General features: G+C 44.3%; 1 protein-coding gene across 5 annotated transcripts in view; it reads left to right on the forward strand.

Moving 5' to 3' along the window:
• Positions 1-5875: 5875 nt before the first annotated feature.
• Usp33 (ubiquitin specific peptidase 33) overlaps positions 5876-19569 on the forward strand; it is a 56544-nt gene continuing 42850 nt past the window's right edge. For 2 of the 5 annotated variants that reach the window (XM_028879157.2, XM_028879159.2), the window contains exons 1-4: positions 5877-6044; positions 18646-18930; positions 19068-19199; positions 19370-19423. In XM_028879157.2, coding sequence (XP_028734990.1) covers positions 18922-18930; positions 19068-19199; positions 19370-19423 — 195 coding nt within the window. In that variant the 5' untranslated portion in view covers positions 5877-6044; positions 18646-18921. Of the gene's footprint in view, positions 6045-18645; positions 18931-19067; positions 19200-19369; positions 19424-19569 lie in introns of all 5 variants that reach the window. The other 3 variants (XM_037207235.1, XM_028879158.2, XM_028879160.2) reach the window with 3 other exon arrangements.

Below are 19569 nucleotides of genomic sequence, written 5' to 3' on the forward strand. Positions count from 1 at the left end.
GGGTCAGGACGCAAAGGTAGGGAAAGTGGAGGGCCACGGGCGGACTGCGTGAGGGGCTACGTGCGAGGTCGCTCCCGCCATATTTGTAGAGGGCAGTGGGCTCTATCTAGAATTGCAACCCTTTATACACCTATCAATGGGTAGTATGGGAGTTGGTAACCTTTTAGGAGTATAGGACCATGCAGCGAATCTGGTTAAGACTATGGAGTTTTCTCTGTAAAAAATGGTTATGATTGTTCATTATTAAAGAAAATATAATAAACACACAGCATGCGTGTGCATGGACACACATGCACACCTTTTTGAGCCCCAGAAACCAATCATGGATCCCAAATCAAGAATTTCTGGGGGCTGGAGAGATGGCTTAGTGGTTAAGAGCACTGGTTGTTTTTCCAGAGGACCCAGGTTCAATTCCCAGCACCCTCATGGCAGCTCACAACTGTCTGTAACTCCAGTTCCAGGGGACCTGACTCCCTCACAACAATACACATAAAGTAAAGTTAAATAAATTTAAAAAGAAGAAGAAGATTTTCTGGTCTGGGAATTGTATTAGAGTTTGTGGTGAGCATCTATGAGGCTCTCCAATGGATACCCCCCCCCACACACACACACACACTCCCACACAACCAATCTATCTTAGACCCCGAGTCCTCAAGTGAGCTAGGTTACAGGTATGGTAGATGGACCTATATAAACGGTGCATTTATTATTAACTTAGATTCCCTACAGTTGCCAGGCGGTGGTGGCAGCAGTGGAGCATGCCTTTAATTCCAGCACTGGGAAACAGAGGCAGGAGGATCTCTGTGAATTCAAGGCCAGCCTGGTCTACAAAGTGAGTTCCAGGAAAGGTGCAAAGCTACACAGAGAAACCCTGTCTTGGGGGGGACGACTCTTGTCTCTTGTGCAGACTCAGCTAAGGTTCCCACTATCCACAACAGGCAGCTCACAACTGCCTGTAACTCCAGTTCCATGGGGATATGATGCTCTCTTCTGGCTTCGGTGGGCACTTGCATAAAGGTGGTACACATACAAACATGTAAAATAAATAGTCTCTTGTGGTGATATATTGTGTACCCTAATAAACTATGCCTGAAGATCAGAGGACAGAACAAGCCACTAGATTAAACAGGCAGTGGTGACACACACCTTTAATCCTAGCACTCAGGAGGCAGAGATCCATCTGGATCTCTGTGAGTTCAAAGCCACTCTGGACAACATGAGATTGACCCAGTCTAGGAGAGAAACAGAACCAGGCAGTGGTGGCACACACCTTTAATCCCAGTACTTGGGAATCACACGACTTTAATCCCAGCACTAGAAAGGAAGTAATATGGCAGGGCAGAGAAAGGTATATAAGGCTTAGGAGACAGGAACTAAGGCCTTTTCAGGCTGAGGAGTCCTAGAGGTAAGATGAGGTAGTGGCTTGTTCCTTTGTCTCTCTGATCTTTCAGCATTTACCCCAATATCTGGTCCTAGGTTTTTTATTAAAAGACCAATTTAGATTTTGAGCAATAGTCTCTCTTCAAAGCTGAAGTTGTTTAAACATCTGTTTAAACAGCTGCATCAGAGGCTTGCCTTTTCTGACAGTACTCTGGAACCCTTTACCCCCAAGGTAAACCCAAAGAGGACCTTAGTTACTGAGCAGGGTGGGAGGTAACATGGAGCTTGGTGGAATATGCTAGAATGATGAAACAATCTCAAGGCAAGAAGTTCTGTAGATGATATTTTGTCAGGTGTGTGTGTGTGTGTGTGTGTGTGTGTGTGTGTGTGTGGCGTGTCTCTTATTGGTTTTTAAAAAAATATGTATTATTTATATAAGTACATGTCTGCATGGCTTTTATCAGCTTTACATATATTTCAAATATTTTCTATTTGTTAGCTTGACTCTTGTCATTTATTTTGAGATAGGATCTTATGTATACCACACAGTTCTTGAACTCTCTACATAGCCAAGGATTGTTGCAGAGTGTTTGTGAAGATGTATCTTTGCCAAGGCGCCTTCTTACTGGTTTAATAAAGGGTGAATGGTCAATAGCTAGGCAGGAAGAGGTTAGGTGGGACTTCAGGGCAGAGAGGACTCTGGGAAGAAGAAAGGGGGTTGCCAGCCAGACCCAGAGGAAGCAGGATGGGCAGTGCAGAGATGCCAGTGAGACTCTGAAGAGGTCGGACATACGGACAGAACAGAGGTAGCTGCGCCACGTGGCAAAGTGTAGATGAATAAAACAGGCTAATTTAAGTTATAAGAGCTAGTATATATACAAGTCAAGGCCGCTTTCATAATTAATATTAAGTCTCTGTGTCATTATTTGGGAGTTGACTGGCGGGACAGAGAAAGACTTGTTACAAAGGATGACTTTGAACTCTTCTGAGCGTCCTGCCTCCAACTCTGGAGTGCTGGAATTACTGGGATGTGAATCCATGTCCCACCCTGCCCTAGTGTTAGAGGTAGACTCTTGGACTTCACGCATACCAGTTAAGTTCTCTACAAATCAGTTTCTTCCCTAGCTCATTTTAAAGTTTTTATTTCATTTTTTAAAATTTGTGTTTTTCCTATTTTTCTGATAAAAGACCATGATCAAGTCAACTTATAGGAGAAAGGGTTTAATTGGGGCTTAAGGTTCAAGGGGGGAAATAGTGCATGATGGTGGGGTACAGGTGCCGGCAGGTGGCGGGAGCAGTAGCTCAAGCTCACACCTTGAACAGCAATCGGGACACTGCAATGGAAAGGGCATGAGGCTTTTGTAACCTCTGAACCTGCCCCCAGTGACATGTCTACTCCGGGAAGATCACACCGCCTCAGCCTCAAACAGCCACCAACTGGGCATCAACTCTTTAAATACTAGAGACTTATGGGGATGTATTAATCAACCACAATGTGTATATGTGTGTATGCATGTAGCAAGTCTTTCTCTGTACCACCAGCTCCCAAATAACGACACAGAGACTTATTAATGAGTTATGAAAGTTTGGCCTTAGCTTAGGCTTGTCCCACTAGCTCTTATAACTTAAATTTACCCATTTATTTTAATCTACGTTCTGTCAAGTGGCTTGTTACTTCATCTCTGTGTATTGTTAATGCTGCTTCCTCCACGGCTAGCTGATGACCCAGCCTTCTTCTTCCTAGAGTTCTTTTCTCTCTCTGCGCCTGGAAGTTCCACCTATACCTCCTGCCTAGCTATTGGCTGTTCAGCTTTTATTACACCAACCACAGCAATAATCTTCATACAGTGTGCAAATATTCCACAACTTGTGTGTGTGTGTGTGTGTGTGTGTGCGCATAAGTTTGTATGTATCCCATGCATACAATACCCAAGGAGGCCAGAAAAGGGCATCAAATCTCTTAGAACTGGAATTACAGGTGCTAGGAATCTAATTTGGGTCTTTTTGGGTGCTGGGTAACAATCCCAGCTCTCTTCAAGAGCATCAAGAGCTCTTAATTGTTGAGGCTTCTCTCCAGCCCCTCCCCAGCTCATTTAAAAATTATTATTATTGCCGGCTGATGGTGGTACGTCTTTAATCCCAGCACTCGGGAGGCAGAACCAGGCAGATCTCTGTGAGTTTGAGGCCAGCCTGGTCTATAGAGATCCAGGACAGGCACCAAAACAACACAGAGAAACCCTGTCTCGAAAACCAAAAAAAAAAAAAAAAAAAAAAAAATTATTATTATTAACATTGTGCATGCATGTGTGTGTGTGTGTGTGTGTGTGTGTGTGTGTGTGTGTGTGTGTGTGTGTGTGTGTGTGTGTGTACACCCTCAGTATTGAAGACTGTCAGCTTTCCTGGGCTAGAGTTAAAGGTGTTTATAAGCTGCTCAACATGGGAAAACATACACAAGCATACTGTGTTCATACACAATATTAATGAATAAAGTTTTAAAATACTTTTTCTCTGCTTCCTGACTTCTACTATTGTACAAACAGCCAGATCACACTTCCACCACCACAACTTTCTTGCATGATAGACTGTACTCTCGAATTTCACAAGTCAAAATGAATCCTTCCTCCTCTGCTCTCAGAAATCAGGATGGAGAGTCAGGAGAACCAAGAGTTCAAGGCCAGTCTGGGCTACATAGCAAGGATCTGTCTTAAAAACAAAATATCAGGACTAGAGAGATGGTACAGCAGCTGTAAACACTGGCTGCTCTTCTGGAGGAATTGGGTTCAGTTCTTAGCACTCACAGGCCGACTCACAACCGTCAATAACTCCAGTCCCAGGGAATCTGACACCTTCTTCTGGCCTCCTGGGGCACCAGATAGGAAGATGATGTACAGACACATATGTAGACAAAATGCCCATATAAATAAATAAATAAATAAATAAATAAATAAATGAATAAATAAATAAATAAATAAACAAATAAACGAATGAATGAATAAATGAAATTAATTTAAAAATCACCAAAACAAAGCAAAACAAAAACAACGCCCCCACCACCCACCCAAACCCTTGTTATAGTAAATATGCACCACAGTGTAGCACTGTGTCCTTTGGGCAGGTCATCAGAGAAGCCGTGGTTAGCAGCAAGAATCCCTCCCCAGGTTGGACCCATTAGCATTTCCCCATGGAAGGAGGGCACAGCACCCAGGCTCATGTAGCCCCTCCCATCTCTGAGGATATATATGCCATTTACAATTGCTAGAGGCATAAGAGATACTCATGGTCAGTGTAGCTGCCCTTAAGAGGTCCATGCTTCAATAGCCCCAGTTAAATTCATTGGTTCACCAAGTTGCAAGTGGATGGAAACATTCATTTGGTCTGCCTGTTGTTCTATCTGGGTGACTAGAAATGGACTCCCTGGAAAAAGTCATTTAATAAAAATTGAAAATATTATTAATTTGGATATTGGTGAAAGCAAATAAGCAATGTTTGAAATAGGCTGAAAGTAGAGCATTGATTCACCAATAGGGACGCTCCTGACTGGGAAGCTTCCAATCCCTCAGTGTCCAGCCCCGCACAGAGTGTGGATCAAGGTTAATGTCCTCCACCTCCACCAGAAGCATAAGTAGAAGCCCCCATATTAGTAACCTGCTTCTGATGGAGACATCTTGCACAACACTTGAATACATGCTCCCGCATGGAGGTAATCAGATAGACATGCCTCCCTCTGTAATCCAGGCTGGCCTGGAACTCACAGTTCTGCTACAGCTTCCCAAGTGCGGGGTCTACAGGGGTGCACCACCACATCTGGCTGACAAACCTTTTCAGTTCAGCAGCTTTTATTCACATCTTTTAAAATCAATCCAATGAATTGTAACAGTCACACAATTAGACGTTGTTTTTATTTTTCCAGTGCTCTCAGCACTGAGAAGATCCCAAGGCTTCAATAAATATTTCATTTGATCTTGATTTTGACCTAGTGGAAAATGGTAGAGATTAATTTCTTCTTTGTATATGTGGAAAAGAAATGCAATTGCTTCCGAGAATGTAGGTCCTGAAGCTGAAAGAAAAACAAGGCTCAGGACTGGAGTTGAACTGAGGTAGGTCTAACATTTCTTTAACATTTTTTTTTTTAAATGACAAAGCCTCACACTGTAGCCCAGACTAGCCTCGAAGTCATGGCAATCCTCCTGCCCCAGCCGATCAAGTGCCGAATTTATAGGAGCTAGCCATCTCAGATTGCAAACCCGAGACCTTTCAGTGGTTTTCCGTACTGCAGAGTCAGTAATGCACCTCGACGAGACCTTGGGACGTCGTCTTGTGACTGCAGAGGGTGGGAGACTACGAATAAAACCGAGAAATACAGTCAAAGTAGTGTACACGTCAGCTGCGGTTCCTTATCAAGGCCCCAGGCAAGCGCAGACCTGACTGGGGACGGAGGCCAGATTAGAGGCTCCGCCCCGGGGCGTGCCCTCCGCGGGGCCCCGCCCCCAGACGCCCGCTGCGGCCGCCAAGACACCGGAAGGAGCGGCAGCCGCCGAGGGAAGCGTCGGGCTGCGGCCGGGACCCCGCGGGCCGCGCTACGCTGCGGAGCCCATTTGCAGCCCTGCGGAGCCGATCGCGCAGGGCTGCAAGGAGGAGCGCTCGGGCGGCGGGCGGCGGCGGAGGTGAGCGCGGCGGGAGGGCGAGCGGGCGCGGCCGGGCTGTGGCTCGCTCCCGCGCGCGGCCCGGGCGGCTCCTTGGGCTGCGACCCGGGTCCGGGGCGCGGGTCGGGGAAGGCGACCCGTGCGCGACGCCCCGTTATTCATTGCTGCGAACGGGAAAACCGAGGTGTCATCGTTCTAGTGGCGTGTCTTCGGCCGACGCTGCGTTTGGGTCGAGTCCAGTCCTAGCGTCTGTCGGTCCGCAGCTTTTGTTCGGGTCACATTTCCACCGTGTGTGTGTGTGCTTTCCCTACGTGCTTAAGTATTTCTCAAATACAAAACGATCTTCGATGGAAAATTCGTAATGTTGACCTGTTAGGCAACGAGATTGATTGTCTTAGGGATTTTGCACTCAGCCTAAAGATTGTTAGGGTTTACAGTCTCTCGGAATCAGTATTAGGCCTGCAAAATGGAGACAGGGAATGACATCCTGGCTGGAGCAGATTCTAAACTGAGGATGCATTTTACCAAAGGTCTCTAGACTTAGTGATTAATGTAGAATTCTAAAGTATTCTTTATTTCTTTTTTCTTTCTTTCGAGACAGATCTATGTCTGGTCTGCGACCTCTCAAGTTGTTGGGATTCTAAGTGTATTGCATGCAACCACGTCAAGTTAAATATTTTTTCGTTTGATTAGATCATTTTTACTTTAAGGAAAACCTGTTACCGAAGATAATGAGAGCCAGGCTAGATAGCTCAAGCCTGGAGATGCCAGCCAGCATTTGGGAGGTGGAGGAAAGAAAAAGGCTTCAAGACTAGGCTGGGCTTCAGTAGCCCCTATTTCAAAGCAAAAGCAAACACTCCCGCCCCCAAATAAAAGAATGGGACCACTGCTCCTCTTTCCTTCTGAGGTTCGAGGGCATCATACATTTGGAAAGGTCAGAGCAAGTCAGACATTGCAACAGGCAATTTGATTTTAAGATCTTAAAAATGGCAATAGTGAATTCATACTGTCAATATATGTAGGGAAAAATGAGAATCTTACCAGTTGGTAATGTTGACTTCTTTTTAGTAACTTACACTGTGCTGACAGTTTTGCTGTTTCATTTACTTTGGCAAGATGAGGAAAACTGCTACAATAATATTCCTACAATAATACATTTGACCTGCTAAACACACAAGGGATATTATACTTATAATTACAGGTTCTTTTTTATCTAGTTAATTACCAACTTTCAGTTGTTTTCTTTTTCAGTTCTTGTAAACTATGAATAAGCAAATCTTTTTGCATAGGTGCAGTAAAGATGATTTGCTATTTTTCAGGAACCTTTCACATACAAGGTCTTATTTGATCTTAACCCAGCCCTCTAAAGAATGCCAATAGCCTTTCCCCAAGTCAGAAAGATTTCAAGATTGTGTAAGGATCAGCATTTCCTTCTGAAATAATATTGCCAAATCAGCCAGTGGGGAAAAAAAATTGGAATTAGGGTAGATGAAGATTAGAAGATTGAGCGGGCCGTGGTGGTATACTCTAATCCCAGCACTTGGGAGGCAGAGGCAGGTGAATCTCTGAGTTCAAGGCCAGCCTGGTCTCCAGAGGGAGTTACAGAGAAACCCTGCCCCGAAAACAAAATGGATGGATGGATGGATGAATGGATGGATGGACAGACAGACGGAAGGATGAGAGACAATTTGATTTACTACATAAGAGAGACGGAGACAGGCTGTTCTTGAACTTGTGATGCAGTTGAGGATGACCTTGAGCCTCTCTAATCATGCTCCATCAAGTGCTGGAACTACCGTGCTTCCTTCCCTGCTGGGGCGAGACTGTGTGCTTTGAGAAGATGATGTAAAGTGCTGGAATATTTTTAATGGAGGAAATATGAATTATTTTAAAAATAAGGAAATAAGGAGATAATTAATGTGCCTTACTCTGATGCCCAGATTGATTTGGAACCTTAATTTTTTCCTGTTCCAGCCTCCCCAGTGGCTAGGACTGGAAGCATGCACTACCACCACACCTAGCTGCAGATCTATTCCATTAGTGTGGTTTAAAAAAAAATACTTATTTTTATGTGCACATTTGTCTGTGTGAGGGTGTCGGATCCCCTGGAACTGGAATTATAAACAGTTGTGAGTTGCCATGTGGCACTGGGAATTGAACCTGGGTCCTCTGGAAGAGAAGCCAATGCTCTAGCCACAGAGCCATCTCTTCAGCCCCCATTAGTGTAGTTTTAAAACTGCTAAAAGTCCACATGGGAGTATTTTGATAGTAGAAAGCTCCAAAAGTTCCTTAAGAAGGTACACAAGGCTGAAGAAATGGCTCAGTGGTTAAGAGTGCTTGCCAAAGTTCTGAGTTAAATTCTTAGCTAGGTAGCTTGAACACCATCTTCTGGCTTCCACTGACACCAGCAAACACACAAACACATAAAATAATAAAAATAAATCATACATATAGGGCACATGAATTATGTGCAATATGGTGTCTGTATATGTAACTGGAACTCCTATTTAAGAAACAGTGCATGTATCAAAGCTTGCATTTGTGATTCTTCCTAAGATCAGGTAGGTTAATAATGGGAGTCTATTGGAGGCAAGGCTCCTTATGTGAAAGGCATGGAGCGGGCCATAGTGGGAGATCACTTCATCAGCATGCACAAGGCCTGGACTCTATTCCCTAGAACCAGCGAATAGGAAGTGAAAAGGGTGCATGGTGTTTTCTGAGGTCTCAGTTGACTGTGGTCTTTGCGGGATTGACCCCAGGGCCTTGCACTTGCTAGGCGAGCGCTCTACCACTGAGCTAAATCCCCAACCCTACTTATTTGCCTTTTAAAGTGCCTAGGCTGATCTTTAACTTACTTTGTAGCCTTGAACTTTTTACTTTGTTTTTCTTCTTCTTTCTTTTTGGTTATTTGGATGGAATCTCATGTAGCCCAGACAGAAACTTACTATGTAGCCGAGGCTAGCTTTGATCTTGAGAAGCCTGCACCCATTCTAGGGTGTATACTTGCTCCCCCCCTCCCCCAGACAGGGTCTCACTATGTACTCTGGCTGTCCTAGATCTCACTGTGTAAACCAGGTGGTGGTGGCGGCGGCTTTTAATCCCAACACCTGGGAGGCGGAGGCACACTCTGTGAGTTCCAGGACTGCCAGGGCTGTTACACAGAGAAACCCAGTCTCATAGAACAAAAACAAAACAAAAAACCAAAAAACTCACTCTGTAGCCCAGGCTGACCTCGGATTCAGAGATCTGCCTGCCTCTGCCTCCCGATTGAAAGGCATGTGCCACTGTGCCCGCTGGCCTCTCCCTGGCTTGCTTTCTTTTCTGGTTTTTCAAGACAGGGTTTCTCTGTGTAGTTTTGGTGTCTGTCCTGTGCGGTGATATTTTATTTGTACTTTGATAAATAAAGCTTGCCTGGAGATGGGGAGGGGGAAGGCCAGCCATTTTTAGTAAACAAGAAGTCAGGCAGCACATGTCCTTAAACCCTTAGCAGGCAGGGTCTCTGTGTGTTCAAGGCCACACTAGGGAACAGAGCCAAGTGTGGTGACACACGCCTTTAATCTCAGTACCAACCATAGAGACCTGGAGGTTTGTACAGACAGACAGTGACAAGGAAGTGAGGTAGCTGGGCTAAGAGCCAATGAGAGGACAGAAAAAAGCAAGGCATATAAAGGCGCGGGTAGACAGGAAGTAGCTCGCATTTGGAAGCCGCAGCGTTGCTGAGGTAAGTTCGGCTGGTGGCTTTCCTTATTTCCCTGATCTCTCTAAGGCTTTCACCCTTATATTTGGCTCCATGTTTTTTATTTAATAAGACCATTTAGAAATTCGTACACAGTCCTGGATATCGCTCTGTAGACCAGGCTGGCCTTGAACTCACCAAGATCCCTGGCCCTGCCTCCCGAGTGCTGGAATTAAAGGCGTGCGCCACCGCCGCCCGGCGCCTCTCCCTTTCTTGATGACTGTACTTAAAGCACATTCCGACCTTGTCTCCAGCCTTGCTTCATAATCAATAACTAACAGAAAAGGTCTTTTGGAAGTTCAGTCGAGGGAGACGTTCCATGTTGTTCCCCACCTCTGTACAGAGTGAGTTCTTAGGGAGGTCACAGAGACTGGAAGATTAATTTGGGTAGCTTCAGGTTAAACTAAATCTTGACAGCATCGACTTCTTTAAATGAACATGAATTGGTTGTCTCAACAGTGGGGTTCCGCGTGATGTTTCAGATGTGCATACTGGGATCAGCATTGTTTTTTTGAGGCTTTTGCAGTGTCTGTTGAACGCAGAACTTTCAGTAACAGTATGGGTGTGGGTGCCATTCCAGAGAGTGTGAGGAAGTGAGCAGAATTAGCCTTAAAGGATGAGCAGCCTGGGCTTAGTGCTGCAGACTCTGGAGACCTGTCCCCAGGGTAGCAGGGCGTGGTGTTTTGTAATTACCTCTGTCCTTGATGGCTGTGACTGTTCCAGAAATGTTCTCTTGTTAGGGCCAGGCAAGCTCCTGAAGTGCTAGGGAGAGAAGCAGAGTTGAGACGTGGCTCCTGAGTGTGCCCAGAAGCTGTATATAACCTACTGAGGTAGGTTCAAAAGGTATTGTGGCTAGGTAGCAGTGGTCTTAGCAGGTTTTCTCATTCAGTAGTCCTGACATGACTTACCAGGAAGTGAGTTGAGAAGTGAAAAAAAAAAAAACAAACAAAAAAAAAACGGAATTTGTCAATAGAAAGCGAGGGAATTTAAGAGAGTGATGATGTTGGAAAGCCACCTGTCATGGGCTTTCAAATTAGTTATTATTTCAGGAGAATAAAGGAATGATAGTGTAGTTGGGGGTGATTGGGTACAGAGGAATGGTCATTCAGAGACAGTGTCAGGTGGGGTGATTGGGTACAGAGGAATGGTCATTCAGAGACAGCTGCCAATCCCACTGATTGTTAGTGTCTGGCCCAGATGTCATTGCAGGCCTTCATTAACAATTAGTCTGTTCCTAGGCCTTGTAACAACCCTGAAATACAATGAGATGGTGAAGGTGTGGGGCTGGATGAGAAATACACAAGACTCATGCTGACGGTTTTCTATTGATTATGAAATCCCAAAGAAGGAATTTTTGATAGGTTGGGTGGCAGCATTATTCAGATGACTTAAAATTTTTATTTACTCTTTTGTTTTGAGATTCTCCCGGTGTAGTCCAGAGTGGCCTTGAACTAACAGTCTTTTGGCTTCCAGTTCCAGGGCAGGGATTACAAGTGTGTGCTGACACTCCTGGCAGGGTTTATTCCTTTATGATCTCTGATGTTATCATCCGTGGACAAGCTCAGCCGTTTTCTTCATAGTGGCCGTCACTGGAATGTGGTGGCGGCGGCATTCATTTTTCTGTTGTACCTGTCTGAATAAGTAGTTAGTTTGTGGTGGTACTGGGGAAGGAACCTCAGGTCTCATGTATGCTGGAAAGACAGGACCACTGAGCTGCACTCTCCAGATAAGTATGTTTAACGACTGACCTCTTGTTTCTGTGTGTGTAGCTCTGGCTGGCCTGGAGCTCACTGTGCAGACCAGACTGTCCTCAAACTGGGGGCTGGTCACTTGCCTCTGCCTCCCTAGTGTGTGGAGTACAGGCGTGAGCTGCTGTGTTGGGTCCATGACTGTTCTTGGTTTTTTTCTGAGTTAAGACTTAAGGCTCAAATTACTTGGGGCTTTTATTAGACCTCTGTCAAATTTGTTAGCCCCTTCATGCTCTCTCCCCCATGTCTGTCACAACTAATTCAACTAGATAAACTAAAATTGACCATGCTTTGTCACTTATTGCGTAGATTTTTTTTATTATTTCTTTTTATTTTTAAGATGATCATATAATTACATCATTTACCCCTCCCCTTTCCTCTTGCCAAACTATTCCACACACTCCCTGCCTTGATCTCCTTCAAATTCATGACCAGGTTTTTTTCAGTTGTTTTTACAAGCATACATACATATATATCCCGAAAACTAGCCCGCTGAATCTGTATGTTAGTGTATGTGCGTTTTCAGAGCTGCCATTTGGTATTGGTTAACCAGTTGGTGAGCTCTTCCCCAGGGAAGACTTTCTCCCACTCCTTAGTTGCCTGTAGTTCTCTTGGCAGTGCTGAGGTCTTGTGGATTTTCCCCAGTCCACTTGGGATGTCTGTAGTTGTTGTCCTTCTGTACTGCTCATGTTTAGGCAGTCGTACTGGTGAGACTGGGGGGTGGCTTCTGATGGTACCAGGGACGCAACCTCACAGAGAAGCCCTGGTCCTCTGGCTCTTGAGTCTTCCCATTCCTCTTCTGCAGTGTTTCTGAACCTTAGGTACGCAGTGGTTTTATAGGTTTGTCAGTGGGGACTGGGCTCCACAGCTCTGCATTTTGATTGGCTGTAGTTTTCTGTAATGGCCCCCTGATGCAGAGAGACCTTTCCTCGATGAAAGGCGAGGACATTTGTCCATGGGTATAAGGACAAATATTTACAATGTCGTTAGGAATTAGGCTGGTTTAGTAAAGTGGTGGTTGTGGATTCCCCAAGACCCATGGCTTTACGAGCGAGCCCCAGTAGTGAGGCTTGATTTCTTTCTTGAGTAGATAGATCTCAAGTCAAGAGAGTTGTTGGTTCCTGCCAGGGCGCGTATGTGCGTGCCTCATTGCGGCGCCCACAGTTACTGTGCTTCGCTGGTCACTGTGGTTCACAGGTGTCATAGTTGGCTGCGGGTGTTTTTTTTTTTTTTTTTTTAATTGGATAGATTTTTTTTTTTTCCTTCGTAGGAAATACTACTTTATAATGACAAATCTCAAAGGATTTTGTTTGGAGAGAGAGTTGGTGTTTTGGAGCTAGGCTTTGGTTAATTGTGTCAGTGTTAGGAATGGATTCCAGAACAGATGTAAAAATAGGACACTATGGCTGTGTGGTGTTGCACACCTTTAATCCCAGTACTTGGAAGGCAGAGGCAGGGGGATCTCAGTGAGTTTAAGGTCAGCCTGGTCTACCAAGAGAGTTCCAGGACAGCCAAGACTGTTACACAGAGAAACCCTGTCTTGAAAAAACAAAAACAAAAAGTTTTTTCGAGACAGGGTTTCACTGTTTATTCTTGACTGTCCTGTAGCATGGATCTTAAAGGTACTTATTAATAAAATCAAACCTGAGGCCAGTTATTGGGGTTAATGTTGGAAGACCAGAGAAGCAGAACAAGCCACAGCTTCCTCACATCGCCAGTTCCTCAGCTGGTCCTGTTTCCTCAGACTGGAAGCCTCTGAGTCCTCATCCAGAATGAACCTCAGCTGAACTGCTTCTCAAAAGCCTGAATGCTTAACCAGACTAGTTCCTGGTGTTCACGCCTTATATACCTTTCTGCTTTCTGCCCTCACTTCCTGGGATTTAAGGCGTGAGTCACCATGCCTGCCTGTTTCCAGTGTGGCCTTGAACTCACAGAGATCCAACAGATTTCTGCCTCTGGAATGCTAGGATTAAAGGCGTGTGTGCCACCATTTTCTAGCCTCAGTATCTAGTGGCTGTTCTGTTCTCTGACCACAGATAAGTTTATTAGGGTGCACAATATTTTGGGGAACACAATACCACCACACTGTCCTAGAACTTGCTCTGTAGACCAGGCTGGCTTTGAACTCACAGAGACCCACCTGCCTCTGCTTTCCCAGTGCTGGGATTAGAGGTGTGAACCACCATCACCCTTAACAGAGGTAGACTCTCTCTAACTGGACTGTCTAACTAGACAGGCATTTCTAGGAAGAGAGACTAGAGATTTTTACTAACTTCTTTAACTAGGTTAAGGTTTGACTCAGAGTTAGGATGATTTGGAGGTTTTAGGACTGCTTATGTGAGCTGCATGTGTTCATACAGTTGTGAAGGATTTGCTCCGTAGGACATTTGTATGAAGTACAAGAAGCAGCTTTAAAATGTGTTTGGATGTTGTATTTTGTGAGTGTGTGTGCATTGTGCTGCCGAGCCTCTGTGGAGGTCAGAGGGCAGCTGTGGGAATTAGTTCTCTCCTTTCATCATGTGGGCGCCTGGGTTTGAACTCAAGTCCTCGGGCTTGGCAGTAGACATGCCTTCTTTTCTCTTGGTGTGTTCTTAGGAAGAGACCGAACTAAAGAATTGAGTTATTTTAACTGCATCCGAATACACTATAACCAACACATCTTCCTTAAAGAAAAGAATCATTTTGTTGCCAAGCTGAATAAACTTACTAAACTGAGGTAGGAGGAACACCAGAGACCTGTTTGAGGTTGGGATAGCTAATTATAGGGAAGATGGAAGTACGGTGTGAGCATGCATTTACATGTACTGATTTTCACTAAATGCCTTAGATACTAGGGAACTGATCACAGAACAGTCAGCATTTTAGGTTTTTTTTCTTTTTCCTTGAAGGGAAAGCCCATTTTGGAAGTTCCTTTTCAGTCTCCACCCCTTATTTCCTCTGAGGCAACCTTCCAGTGCTATTTAGGAAGCCACGAGAACTTTCCCATTCTACTAGCCAACAGCAAGAGTACTTACGGGAAGTGCACAGCTTGTTTTTTGTTTCCTTGTTTCTTTCCTTTTTTCCTTCCCCTTTCTTTCCTGTTTTGGTTAAGACAGGGTCTACTGTGTTGCCCAGGCTGGCCTTGAACTTTTGCTCCTCCTCCTCCATCTCCTGAGAGCTAGATTATAGACATGTAACACCATGCCCAGCATTTTTTAATTAAATGTTTTTTATTATGTGTATGAGTGTTTTGCCTGCATGTATGTGTGTCTGTGTCCCATGTTCCTGCCTGGTGCTTGAGGAGTCCAGAAGAAGGTGTCAGATCCACTGTAACTGGAGTCACAGGTAGTTGTGAGCTGCCATGCAGGCTCTGGGGACTGAGCACAGGTCCTCTGCAAGACCAGTGATGCAAGACCAGTGAGCGCCCTCAGCGTCCATGTAATCTCTCCAGCCCCGAAGTTTAATTTTTACTATGGCTGAATCTGGCCTTGTCATCCAAGCTGGCTTTCAAATCCTGGGCTCAAGTCATCATTCTGCCTCAGTTTCTCATCTAGTTGCCGTGACAGATGTGTGTCAAGATGAGTAAACCTGACCCGTGAACTAAACATTAGAATTTACAAGTTATCTTGAAAGGACTGAGAAGACGGTTAAGGATCTGTCTTTGGGGCTGGGCATGGTGCATATGCCTTTAGCCCAGCTCTTAGGAGGCAGATGCTGATGGATCTCTGAGTTCAAGGCTAGCCTTGTTTACATAGTGAGTTCCTGTCTCCAAAAACTCAAAACCAGAACGAAACCAAAGCAAAACAAAATCCTCAATGACAAAAAAAAAAAAAAAAAAAAGAATTTGTCTTTGAAAACAGAGGCATAACAGATGGTTTTCACTTAAGAATTCATAAGGAACCCCCTCTCTCCACCGTTGGAGATGCTGCTCCGTGAATACTATCTAACATACGCTTTTATCTCTGAAAAATGCTACCCAAACAGGAAACACACATTTATAAGTACGGTATTATCCGGTTGGGTGTAAGTATGAAGCAACACTGTTTGGCCAGTGAATATGTTGTCCCAGCGTGAGGATCATTACTTACCAGATCTGATGGTAGATTATATCAATGAGTGAAGCAAGAAAGATGGCAAGCTGTTAGTATCCTGAGAGGTATTTGATCAAGGTCAAGACCATTTTTGAAAAACACCTAAGGCGCTGGAGAGATGACACAGAGGAGAGGCACACTTGGTGGCTCTTCCCGAGGACCTAGGGTCAGTGCCCAGCTGGTCACTCGAGTGTAACTCCAGCTCCAGGGGACTGACACCTGTCCTGTTCTCCACCAGCACTTGACACACTGGCATACGTTCACACACACCACACATTTTTAAAACCAGAATAACCCTAAGTAAGAGTAGAGGGGGAGAACAGCAGATCAGTGTCAAAGATGGTTAGGAACTTGAAGAGTTAGGACTACAGAATGAGAGAAAGATCTGTTGTCAGCCGTGCATCTGAAGATAAGTTCTAGAATTGACGAAGAACCCCCAAATTCACATTCCCCCAATCAGCCACCCATTAAACTAATGGGTAAATGAACAGACAACTCTCAAAAGAAGAAATACAGATGGCCAGTAAATATTTGAAGGAAGTGTTCAACACGAACATGCTGAGTTACCAGGGAAATGCCAATTAAAACTGCTTTCAGATTGCTGACAGTCAGAACGGCTGTCATCAAGAAAACAAGGAACAGATGCTGGGAAGAATGTGGCAAGGGATGGTGCTGGGGGATGTGAGCTGCAGCTGTTACAGAAATCAGAATGGAGGTTCCTCCACCTGTAAGATAGGATGTCCAGCTGTCCAGTGCCGGGCCTCTACCTAAAGGACTCTAAGCCAGCACGTCACACAGGGACCTGCATTTCCTTAACAACTGAAGTACTAGTCACAGCAGCCAAGTATGGAACCAGCCTTGATGCCCATCAACAAATGTGGTATAGATGCAATGTAGTTTTGTCCACCTGTTTAAAAAAATGAAATTATGTCGTTTGTAGAAAAACGGATGGTCCAGAAGTCATCGTGTTAAATGAAATAAGCCAGACTCAGAAGCCAAATACCATATTTTCTGTTCTAATCGAATCTAGGTTTTTATATTATATAGAAAAACCTGAACTTTCAATTAAAGCCACATTTCCCAAGCTCCTTCATCTGGTAGATGCTTGATTATGTACTGGGAAGATGAAAGAGATTACCAGCATTTTAAATTGTGCAGGTTGAAAGAACAGGCAAAGGCTGAGCTGGCCTGGTCCTCAGCTGTATGGTCTCGTTTGTGTGTGCCACACCTTGATTGTGTGCAGAAAGAGGTTTTCCTTCACTTGTTGGTGGAGTAGACGTTGTCACAGCCCCCTTGGAAAAGAATCTTGCAAAATTTATATTAAAGAACCAGCCTCACTCCTTTAGTCCCAGCACTCGGGAGGCAGAGGCAGGCAGATCTTTGAGTTTGAAGCCAGCCTGGTCTACAGAGGAGTTCCACACAGAGAAAACAAAAACAAAAACAAAAGCAAAAACAAAAACCAGCCCTTGCCGGCTGGGGCTCCAGCTTCCTGGTAGAACACTTGACTGGCATGTGCAAGGTCCTGTGTTTCAGTCCCTCTAAAACCAAACCAGCAAACCAAACCAGCCCTATAAAGTTCTGTTTATAAGGGTTCTTTTATGTTTGTGTGTGTAACGTGTGCAGACCAGAGTCCCATGTTGAGTGCCTTCTGCTTTATTATTTTTTAAAGATGCCGCTAGCTGGGGTGGCACACAGGAAGCAGAGGCAGGAGAATCTCTGAATTCAAGGCCAGCCTGTCTTACACAGTGGGTTTCAGAGCAGTTAGGGCTACATAATGAAACCTTGTCTCAAAAATCAAACAAAAAAATGATTGATTTATTTATTTGTTTTATGATTATGAGTGTTTGCTTGCATGTATTTGTGTGTATTCCTGGTATATGGAGCAGCCAGAAGAGGGCATAGGATGCCCTGGAAAGTGGAAGTATGGACAATTGTGAGAAGCCATGTTGATGCTGGGAACTGAATTTGGGACCTCTGGAAGAGCAGCCAGTGTTCTTAAATGCTGACCCACCTCTCCAGTGCCCTGCTCCCACCATTGGGTATCTATCCATCCATCCATCCATCCATCCATCCATCCATCCATCCATCTATCTATCTATCTATCTATCTATCTATCTATCTATCTATCTATCTATCTATCTACCTATTTCAAGACTTCCCTTTGATCTTTTAAAAGGCAGTACCCAAACAAAACACAACAAAACACAACAACAACAACAAAAAGCTTTTAGTTAGTGCAGGACAGTTTTTATTCCTCACTGCAAGGCACTGCATCTGAATGTCCTCCCTGTATTCCCAGCCTTCCAGCCGTGGCTGGTGGCAACACAGGCAGCCTTGTTAGGCCGTGAGAATGAAGGATCTTCCCTGCTCCAGCCTGCGGTCTGCTCTTTCTTCATCCAGCTGTGCACTCATCAGTGCTGGGCTGAGTCTATGATGGCGGCCCTTGCGCTTTCCAGAGCTAGGTTATTGTCTCTGTTCTTTTCTCTGGGGTACTGTACCTTGCAGGCTCTAATCACCCCGAGCTTCCTACGTTCTTCACCTCTGAGACTGCTTGTCCTGTTAGCGTTTCCCCTCACTGCTCTGAAGCCTACAAGTTCTTGCCAGGCTCATAGGGGCAGCTATCGAGGTTTATCTCATTTTCATTTTGTTGGGATCACTGTTCTTACACTGTTGTTAGTACCTAAAAATTGCTTTATATGTTTTGTTAGTTTACTTCTGTAGTTGAGAGAGTAATTGAATCCAGCTCTCCCCTCTTGACTGGCAGTACATGTTCTTAGGTATGAAAAGGAGAGGAAAGATGAGGCATGGGTGGAAAAGGTTGCTAAACATTATCTTAAATACATGAATAAGAACATTAACAAGTGTTTAAATTGAACTTCCTGTCCTGAAGTCCACATTGTGATTTTGCAAATTTTAAAAATTATTAGTTTTTATTTATTTTCTCTCTCTCTCTCTGTCTGTGTGTGTGTGTGTGTGTGTGTGTGTAGGCACACATGTGCCATGGTGTATGTGTGGAAGTCGAGGACAACTTTTTGAGTCAGTCCTCCCCTCCCTTCTCACTGAGACAGGTTCTCTCTGGTTGATAAGACCCAATTGCTGTAGACACCACATAAACTTGAGTAATAGAACATGGAGAGATGCTCCAGTACCTACATGGATGCTTCATCCGGCTTTCCTCCTGCTGGAAGCTCCTGTGCATGCTACTGAGGAGAAAAGCATCAGTCTTACCCAGCCGTGAACTGTATGAGCGATAGCCTGGCAAGACATGCCCACCGGTGAAGTTGTCGTATGAACATTGTGAGAACCAATTTCTTCCTGACTGAATTGAAGACTCTTTCCACAAGATGAATCTCGTAAGGTTCCGTTATTGGGACAAAGAACCTCTTGCTAGATAGTCGTAGGCCCTTGGTGCATCCGACCATTCTTTTTGCTTTAATCCTTTTTAGCTTGTTAGCATTTTGTAATTAATTTTGGGTCACTTTTCCTGTAGGTATTGCCTGATTTGGAAAACTTTGAAAAACAGGGACAAAATTGTAAGAAAATGACGACTTTTCGAAATCATTGTCCACATTTGGATTCAGTTGGTGAAATAACAAAAGAGGATTTGATACAAAAATCTCATGTAAGTTATATAGTAATTGTCCTTAAAAAACTGTACTCACTTTTCTCTTTAATACGTGTTTGAGTAAGTTAGTAGAGTACTCTGTGTCATATATAAAAATATACGTTGTTAGAGGGACCCGTTTGTGTTTTTGCCAACATAGCAAACATCTCCTGTGTTTACTTTCCTAGGGTGCTTGTCAGGACTGCAGAGTCCGAGGACCCAATCTGTGGGCATGCCTGGAGGTATACATAGACATGTTTTTCTTAAAAAGTTTGCTACTGTAAATTTATACATATTAATAACAATTTTTGATGCATACAAGAATTTTATGTGAGTTTACTTTTAAAACATAATAACAAAAAAATTAAGGTTCAAACTGGATGGATTT

The sequence above is a fragment of the Peromyscus leucopus genome, chromosome 6, assembly GCF_004664715.2.
Source record: "Peromyscus leucopus breed LL Stock chromosome 6, UCI_PerLeu_2.1, whole genome shotgun sequence".
NCBI classification, from domain to species: domain Eukaryota; kingdom Metazoa; phylum Chordata; class Mammalia; order Rodentia; family Cricetidae; genus Peromyscus; species Peromyscus leucopus.